At 35.9% G+C, this 9,279-nt stretch overlaps 1 protein-coding gene across 1 annotated transcript in view; it reads left to right on the top strand.

The window, feature by feature from the left end:
- Nucleotides 1-226: 226 nt before the first annotated feature.
- LOC309405683 (protein SIX6OS1) overlaps nt 227-9,279 on the top strand; it is a gene marked incomplete at both ends in the record, with an annotated part of 31,765 nt that continues 22,712 nt past the window's right edge. Inside the window, 3 exons of the mRNA XM_082000523.1 lie at nt 227-275; nt 582-638; nt 3,920-4,046. Of these exons, the coding sequence (XP_081856649.1) occupies nt 227-275; nt 582-638; nt 3,920-4,046 (233 nt within the window). The remainder of the gene's footprint in view (nt 276-581; nt 639-3,919; nt 4,047-9,279) is intronic.

Below are 9,279 nucleotides of genomic sequence, written 5' to 3'. Positions count from 1 at the left end.
TAACCGTGTTTTAGACTTTCAATGAGTCCATTACCACCACTATCGGTGAGAAATTTGGTTCCACTAAAGTAGTTTAGATACTAATTCAAATGCAGTTAAAACTCTTTTTCTTCCTTTTGTCTTAAAAAGTATGGTATTGTCTTGCAATTTTGACTTGTTTGTTGTATCAATAAAGCTTTTGTCTGTGTAAATCCTTGAATTGCATTTTTCTTTTGTAGTTTACACAATGAGTGACAGGCTTTTGACCAATTTAGACAAACTTCTGCTCGAGTTTGGTAGGTCATTATATAATTTTTTTTTAAATTAATAATTACTAATGCAGTACATACAGTGATGTTTTCTGCTTAAAACATTTATATTAACTTCAAATAAATTTATAATAGTAAGGATTTGATGTTTGCCTACATAATACTTTGTTAGGTGTGAGGTTATGGAAAGGTGTACTCACAGTTATTTAATAGCAAAATTGCTATTTAGATATTTTGTTAAAATTTTTGTTAATCAGTGTTTGTGAAATTAATGCATTTGTTTCACAGCTCAACTCATATATATATCTGAAAAAATGTTTATTTTCTTCTTAGTTTTCCAGATACAACAAACGTCTTATGCTAAGGAATATGTGAATGAACAGATAAATTGTGAGTAGTCATAAATTATCATTTTATTAGACATGGAACACACTGCTTTTGTTTCATTAGTCCTGGTACATGTTCTGTGTTTAAGGGACGGAAGCAAGACTAATAATGAAAGCTGTCCTGTGTCCTTCTCTCACCCTACCTCGTCTTTTGCCATCAGTACTTGCTCATTCTCTCTAGCAGACTTTGCTTTCGCTTGCAACTTTTAGCTAATGTTGTTCAGCTGTCTCATGGACAGCCAGTTTCATGCTGCGCCATTTCCTGTTCTTACTTTGTAGCTCCACACAGTCACTGGCAGTTCTTTGATTCAGCTGTGCTTGCTCAATACATCTGCCACTTGCCTCCCTTTCTTTCTTCGTGTTTTTTGTTCTTTCCAGATTTGGACCTCTGCCTCACTGCCTCTTCTCTGTTTCTGTTTTCCTATAATAATGAAAGTTCTCTCAGTTGCTACTACCTACTCAAGCCTGCTTCTTCTTTTCTGCAATCAAGCAGCTGTTAATTTTATTTGAAATTCAAAACAATAAACCCAATGAGAAAGTCTTGCTCCACATCAAATTCTTTTTCCCTGGGGCTAACAGACAGCATAATATTACGGACTTTGTTCTGGACTGTTTTTTTTTTTTTTACCATGCTACTATTTGGTATCACTCACTCATGAGAATGGTTGTGGTAGAGAAACTATTCTTTAGACAATCTGATCGACATCTGTGCTCATGACTGGTACTTCATAAGTAGAAATTGAAGCTCATAATCTTCAGGAAAAAGAACAAGAGAGGGTTCTGGTCTGATTGGTGTTCCTGTTGATGGCAACATTTCTAATAATCTTGACTGATACATCAAAGCAAGTACTTATTCATTAAGAATTCATCTGTAACACTAAATCTGGTACAGCTAGAATTCTGATTTAACTCTTCAGTCACGTAATTGAACCTTAGCGTTGAGGTTTTTCTTAATATTTGTGCAAGCTTACGGTAAATGAGCACGCTTTTAGGAAAAATCCAAAGGCTGTGTAGTAACATGGCATAGCTATTTGCATGTTCAGTTCAGAGATATCTAATTATGTGTGAGCTCACAATCAACGGTCAGACTTTTAAAAGTTTGGGTTAAATCCTTCAAAAACTTACCTAGCAATAGTTCCACCGATTTAATTTTGTCTCTGTGTATTACTTGGCAAAGGAACAGTTGTAGCATTCAGGCTCAGACTTTTAGTGTGAGATTCATCAGGCTTTTTGGCTAGAGTCCCTTTATAACCAGTGGAGGGAAGTAGGCACTTTTAGGATACGATTTGTCTCATCCTGAAGAGTTTAAAGTAGGTTAGATAAAGTAAGCTTTAAAAACTGTTGGTTTTGTCTGCTGAGTGTGGCTGTAGCCATGGGTGTCTAATTCTGAAGTAGATAATTGTGTTGTAAAGTTGGATGAGATGGAGCTCATCCACAAGGCCTTTGCAAAAGCAAAGGGTGAGTAGAACAACTCACACTTGTGACAGAAGTGGTCATCTATAGAAAATACTAAATGAAATGTTAAAGGTATTGCCTCAAGCTGTGCCAGGGGAGGTTTAGATTGGGTATTAGGAAAAATTTCTTCACCGAGAGGGTGGTCAGGCATTGGCACAGGCTGCCCAGGGAGGTGGTGGAGTCGCCATCTTTGGAAGTGTTCAAAAAATGTGTGGATGTGGCGCTTCAGGACATGGTTTAGGGGACATGGTGGCACTGGATTAATGGTTGGACTTGATGATCTTGAAGGTCTTTTCCAACCGTAGTGATCCTGTGTGATCCTGTGATTCTTTGCTTAAGTAATAGATATTTTGTTCATACAGTTATGTTATATCTTGGTGAATCTCAAAATGTCATCTGTGGGATACTTCCAAATACACCCTTTTTTTTTCAGAAATGAAGCATACATCAGTTGTCTAATAGTTATGCTTCACGCTAAGTAAAAGCAAGTTACTGACTTAAAATATTGAAAATATTAATATATTTGAGATATTCAGGATAACTCAATATTAAAATACATTGAGAATTTTTGGCTTTTCACTGACTGATGTTTGTATCTGGGGAAGTGGTGTTTTGTGGTATAAATGCAGCTGGTGTTAAAAGTGAATATATAGCAAGTACTGCAAAACCAGACCCAAAGTTCAGGATGACTTGAAGTTCTAGAGCAGTAATTCAAACAACTGAAGACACATATCACATAATTAAGATGCCCTTCCTGGTTAAGTAGTTGAAAAGGGCAGGATGTCTGTAACTGAATTCTGTTTAGCATTTTTGGCATACAGCACGTCAGGGTAGCAGTGATGGCAAGGGATGATTTGGTGCTAAGAAGTCTGAAACCTTGTATGAAAAAAAATAAACAAACAGCACGGAGAAAAAAAATGTGGACCTGGTTGTGCTCATTGTATTGCAACGTGAGCATGCGTGATAGTTCTCACAGCTTTTACTTGTGAAAGAGAACACTTATCATGTTCAATGATATGGATTCTCTACTAACCACTCATTCTGAAAATGTCAGCTGTCAGCTGTTAGAAAAAGCAGAATTAAGAATCTGCCTTAAGAATGTCTGCAAATATCGTAGTGCTTAAGGATTTGTCATTATAATGCATGTTTTTCATAATAAACCTCTGCCTTCTATATTAATTTGTTATACATTACACATTCCCACCTTGAGTAAATTCCCTTTTTAATGTAATTTCCCTGTTTCCAGTAAAAATTTGCTTATATGCCATTAGTGATGTTTTTATTTTTCTCTTCTTGTAGCCAGCTTTCCCATTCAAAATGTGTTTCTGGACTTCTGTAAAAGAAAACAAATGTTTGAAAGAGACCTTTTATCTCAGGCAACTTTTGTACTCCCATCAGTCTCTCCAGTTGCAAGCATTACTGAGGGCAAAGCAGCTTACACTCTGGTTTCCCTGTATACTACTTGTAGCATCTGCAGATGCTGTGGAATGCAAAAAAAAGAAGGGTCAGCTCTAACTATTAAGAGTGCTTTGATTTCTACTGCTAATAGTTACTTCAGTTTTATATAGACTGGGATGCACAAACAGCATAAATAATATTTTTTTCCAAAGGCAGTCTCACAATATTGAATGATAATTAAGGTACTCACCACACAGCTGAAACTCCCTAAGTTTTTGACTCACTTTGTTGTTGGTTTGCTTAATTGCAGGCTGTCCACTTATCTGGTACCGTTGAGATTAAGTATTTTGGAATAAATTTTGAATCATTCTGAATATAGACTTTTAATGAAAATACATATGCTTACTTTTTTATTTTTATTTTTAATTTCAGTGTATACTGTAAAAATCACAGAAAAAAGGAATGAAATTGCCAGGTTGCAGGAAAATATAAATAACAGCAATGATGCAATTGCTGATTTGCACAAGCAAAATGAGAGTAGTAAGGAGAGCTGTAATGCGTGAGTATACTACAGCCTGAACTTTGAGTTATGGATGGCATTAAGAAAGTCAATGAGGAAGTAGTGTAAAAATATGTATGTGTGTGTTCAGACAGGAGTGATGTTAAAGAAAACTTTAGTGTTATATTTTTTTCAAGCTGCAAATCATCAGGTACAAAAATTACATTATTATCCATCCCTTGAAAAAGTAAATTATTGAAAAACAGACTACATTTAGGTTTTTTTAGTTTTTTTATTAGAATAAACGTTCTTCAGAGATCACAGGTACTGTCTTGGCAGCACGCTAAAGTATTCAAGTAGTAAGGTAATAGAAACATAACTTTTCTATATTTGGATGCATCTGAGTTCTGTCAAATTTGAACTTTATTAAGAGTACCATTCAAAAAACATTGTGTTTTTTTCTTAAACTAATAAATGTTAATAACTATCAGTGGCAATAAGGCTCCATTATGATGGTCTTTGTTTAATTCTGAATTGGGCTTCCTGAAATTGAAGCATCTTTCCATTCTTGTTCACAACATTACTTTTTGTTCTATACATACTCTCTTCTAAGATATCTCATAACTGCCTCTACATACAGATATGTGTGTAGTTCTACTAGCAGATTTTGGTATAATTTTTACTGCAGATTGCAAAATTGCTCTTCTAGGCACACTGTTTTGATGACTGCAATGGACTGCAGTTCAGTTTTCTTCATAGAAATTTTTCTATCAGATTATTAGGGCAAGTTTTAAATGCAGACACTTTTGAGTCTTAGCGATTTGAAGTTTCTCAAGCAAGAATTTGGCTACAAGGAGTTTTTCCTTACTGACATGGAATGTCTAATTTTAAAAAATGCAAATCTCAGGTGTTTGCCAGGATAGCTAAAAAGGCAAATCTGTATTTGACAGTACAGAGAGTTTGACCCAGGTGATATAATCTTGTTTTTTTCATTGCAGTGTTCATCTTTCCACAATCTGTCTAGTTCCTTGGAGTTGAAGTGATGATTTTTTAGCAAGTTCTATCCGTTTTGTTTTCTTGCAATTCTATACCTGAAGAAAAGTACTTGAATAAAAACGTCTAGAACATATATTTGAAATTTTTTTTAGGATGTGAATGGAGAATGTGGGTGTTTCTAGCAATGAAAAGAGAAGTAAAGATCAGGGTCCTTTCCATGTTTATTCTGAACTACCTGAAAACAGAATAAAGAATGAAGTCATTAGTGAATGAAGTGGGTATAGTGGCTAGCTGTTTGAATCAATTGCCATACCATACTGATGTGTAGCTTTATCATAAAAAGAGTTAGGAAAAGATTTGACCTTGACAAGAAAATTCCAGTTTTCCTTCATATTAAATTCTTGCCTCCAATGCAGTATAAAATGAACACTTTTGTAATTTTCTGAAGCTGTTCACACTACTTCCTTAGGTATCTTTGAAGTTGCAAATCTGTTTCCAAATCACAAACTGTTAAGTGGTGCAAATAAAGAAATAAACAATTAAGGGTAGAACTAAGGATCTGATCTAAATTTTAATCATTGAATTCAATGAGTTTTGGCTCAGGTCCTACAAAGGATAATTAATGGCATTAGTGTAAAGAGACTGAAAATGAGAAGTGACTCATTAATGAATACATGTATTCATAGAAGGACAATGCTTGCAGAAGAGTAGAGACTTTGTGTCTTAAATTATTGAAAATGTCATTTAACGACATACTGAAAGCTACGATAAACAAGGCCTAGCTATAAGAACAGACAATTAGAGCACTTATACAGTAGAATAATCTTAAACTTCTAAAATTTATTCTAGTTGATACCCCATATATACTGGACATGAGTCTAACGTTGATTTTGTAAATTCAAGTATTATTTTGGAGTCACAATCACCCTCATAGCTGACTAATTGCTAGTAATGCTCAATAGAGCTCTCAAAGAAACAACTTTTTGTCTGGATTGCTAGACGTCGTAAGTATATTGAAGTGTGTTTGAAGACTTTGAGCAAAATACAGGATTCTTATATTCAACAAGTCTACAGAAAATATAGTATGTGAGACAGGTGTATCAAGATACTGCTGTGTTTGCTAAAGAAATCCATATTGGTCTATACAACAAAGAACTGAAGGCACAAAATGACCAAAATGAAATACATGTTTTTAGACAGGTGATGACATTTTTCTAATATTTAGTTTCTTGAATGATTGAAACTAGAAGTGTTGAATCCAAAACAATAAGAAGTGGTGAAATACTGCTGATGGAACCTATTCCAATTTTATTGTTTCTCTTCAACTTTCTAAACTTGGGTTCAAGGAAGGTGAGATTTCATGGAAATAAAAAGAGCTAGATGAACTCAGAATGTTGCTAATTTGGAAAATGAATTGTTGTATTGTCCCACTAGCTAAACTACAGAATATTTTCATTGCTTTCTGATTAGTGTGGGTAAAGATTTTTTGGTACCCTTGTTGATGAAAGGAAGGACAAATAAATCTGACAGATACCAAGAACCTCTGTGAAACAGTGATGCATTTAGCAAAATAGTAGACGAGCTACTTGAATTCTGCATACGTTGTTCTGTTACAAACAGCATTCTTGTACTATGTGTTTTTTGCATATCTGCAGTATAGCCATGAACACAAAATGTAACGCACAACATGGTTTGTAATTTAATAAAAGCTCCATGACTTTTTCATTGCTTGTTTATTTTTTCCTCCATTGAAAGGCATGGAGTTTTCTGCATAGAAGATGATCACAATGCCTGTGTGGCGGTACATTTTTATATAAGTACTGTTGGTTTCTAGTATTTTAAAAAAATCTGATCCTTTAAAAATTCAACTTTCTGTTGAATTTCCAGTAGATACAGTGAAGTAGGATTTTGTAATTATATTTTTAATCATCAGTGGTGTCAAACAATTTGTGCCAATGGTGCTAAATTTCCTGAATGGATGCTGCAATTTCTCATTCACCTTGTTTGTTGACAAACTTTACTGCTGTTATAAATGTTGATTGTATATCGCATTGTCTCACCACCTGGAGTACATTATTTTTTGTTCAAGGTTATTTAACTTCAGTTTAGCAAATTAATTGTCAGGTCTTCGTTCTTTATTTATTTCCTTGATGGAAATTGCATTAAGTTAGCTGTTACTGGCGCCTCTATTTTATTCCGCGTTTGGAGCAATTGTCCAAATGCACATTCATGCTTTGTGTGACTGCATGCTACAAACCCTCCGGTTTTGAACCACAGGGCATACTCACAACCAAAAAATGCCTTTTACTTACCCTATTCATGAATATGCACTCAAAATGAACCTTTACATCCTCAGTTGCTCTCACCTGTCCAGTGAAGAATTATTTGATTTGTTCAATTGCAACCTTGTTCCGTATCACCATTTCTCTTCTCCTCCTTGTGGATGTAATTCTTTAAATGTAACTGTATCTCTGCTGTTCCAGATTTACAGATTTTTCCTTCTTCTATTTCTTCAATGTTTAGCTTTGGTAGAATCTATGTATGCGTTCCTAATATTGGGTTTCGTATGTACATCTCCTAGGACAGATAGTTCCACTCAAACTTCATTGTAGGTGTTTGTGTTACCTTAGGGTAGCTTCTATTCTGGACAAAAGCTGAATTTATAGATCGCTTCAAACTCTGACTAGAGACAGGGTGTACTAGTTGTTTTCTGTAGAAGGTTCCCTTGGAGGAAGAAAGTGATTTTTTTTCATCAGAAATAGGATCTCTGTCCTACTGTAGCCCAGTCTGTTCCGATGGTTCAGCTATCATGTGAATCTCAGCTCCCAGCATCTCAGAAGTTGCCAACTTGTCACTACAGAGATTATTCTCTCTGAATGAGTGGAGTGTTTGTCGTAGCACATATACCTATTTACCTCAGCAGACTTACACCGTTTTTCTGTTCTTTCTCTCATCTCACAACACTTTGGTATGTGTTAAGTCTTATTAAGGTATTACTTGCTATTTGGAGGCTCCATGCACCAAGGGTTTCTGAATTTGTTTCTCACCATCTCTAACTGAGCAAGATCCTGGCCATTTGTTCAGTTACAGCTTGGTCTGAAAATGTCTTTTCTGATAGCTGTGACCTCAGCTGGGAGGGTAGGAGACATCCAGGCCTGGATGGCTCATACTCCTTACACTATCTCTTTTCAGACAGGATGCTGTCTTTTCAAAGACCCATTATGTGCCTCTCCTAAAGATCATATCTGAATTTCACTTGAATCAGAAAGTTTATCAGCCTGTTCTTCTAGAGTTCCCACATCCAAGGAAGGGGCTTCTCTAATACCTGGATATTGAGGAAGTACTACTAGTTTACCAGTCGTATGTCCTTCATGTATCCCCTGAAGTTGCTGTGATTTCAGTACAATCTACAGCATCCTGCTGTAAGAAAACCACTTTGGTGGGCTGCATCATAGCTCTTACATTATAGGAGGCTCGTGAAATAATTTCAAGGCTGTAGGGGAACCACATGAGAAGCGGTTCAGGCTAAGCATTACAGAATGTGGACACATCAGTTTGCTCTAGAAGAATCTACTTCTGAGCTGGGTATGAGCCACTTGGCACCTCTTGGCTGGAGCCAGGTTTCTCAAATGGGTGCATTTAACAGTGTAGACATACTATATAGCCAAATACCAACTGCATGGAATATGAAAATATATGTAGATGATGACTTAGAGCTGGAAAAGAATGTACTTGGCAGCAGCTGAAGTTCAGTTCTGGTCACCATGCATTTAACTGTTAGCTGGCGTGTTTTCCTGAAGGGGCAGAGTTTATGTTCAAATCTAGTAAGAGGTGCTGTGTGGACCTGTGACTCCAAACTGCCAGGTCAGTGCTCCTCCCAGTGTCCTGGCTATTGTACTAAAAGAAAGTATCTCTTTCTGGCTGTTTTCTGAGCAGGACTTGCTTAGCAAGTGTGGGAAATTCTGAGTTTGTGATTGCTGCTTGCATTTAGGTATGAGATACGTGCTGGTGGTATCAGTAAGAATGAAGCTGTGTGCATCTCCAACAAGAAGATCGTACATAGTTAAAGGATCTACGGATGGCACTGTTCTGAGTACCTCATCTGTGCATTTAGATGCTTAACTGCTTAGAAGTAGGCTCCAAAAATTTGTGAAGCTCACTCTATTCCTTTAAAAAGTGCTTTGTAAGCTTTGCTAATTCTCTCTCTCTAAATATATATTCTTGAATTTACAGCTTTAAATTCTTAAGAAAATAAATGTATGCACGTGAATGCTTTCTGTACTAAAACCATTCATGT

This window comes from Phaethon aethereus (assembly GCF_964289735.1).
Source record: "Phaethon aethereus genome assembly, chromosome: 5".
Taxonomy (NCBI): Eukaryota; Metazoa; Chordata; class Aves; order Phaethontiformes; family Phaethontidae; genus Phaethon; species Phaethon aethereus.
This window is presented reverse-complemented; position numbering and strand designations above follow the sequence as displayed.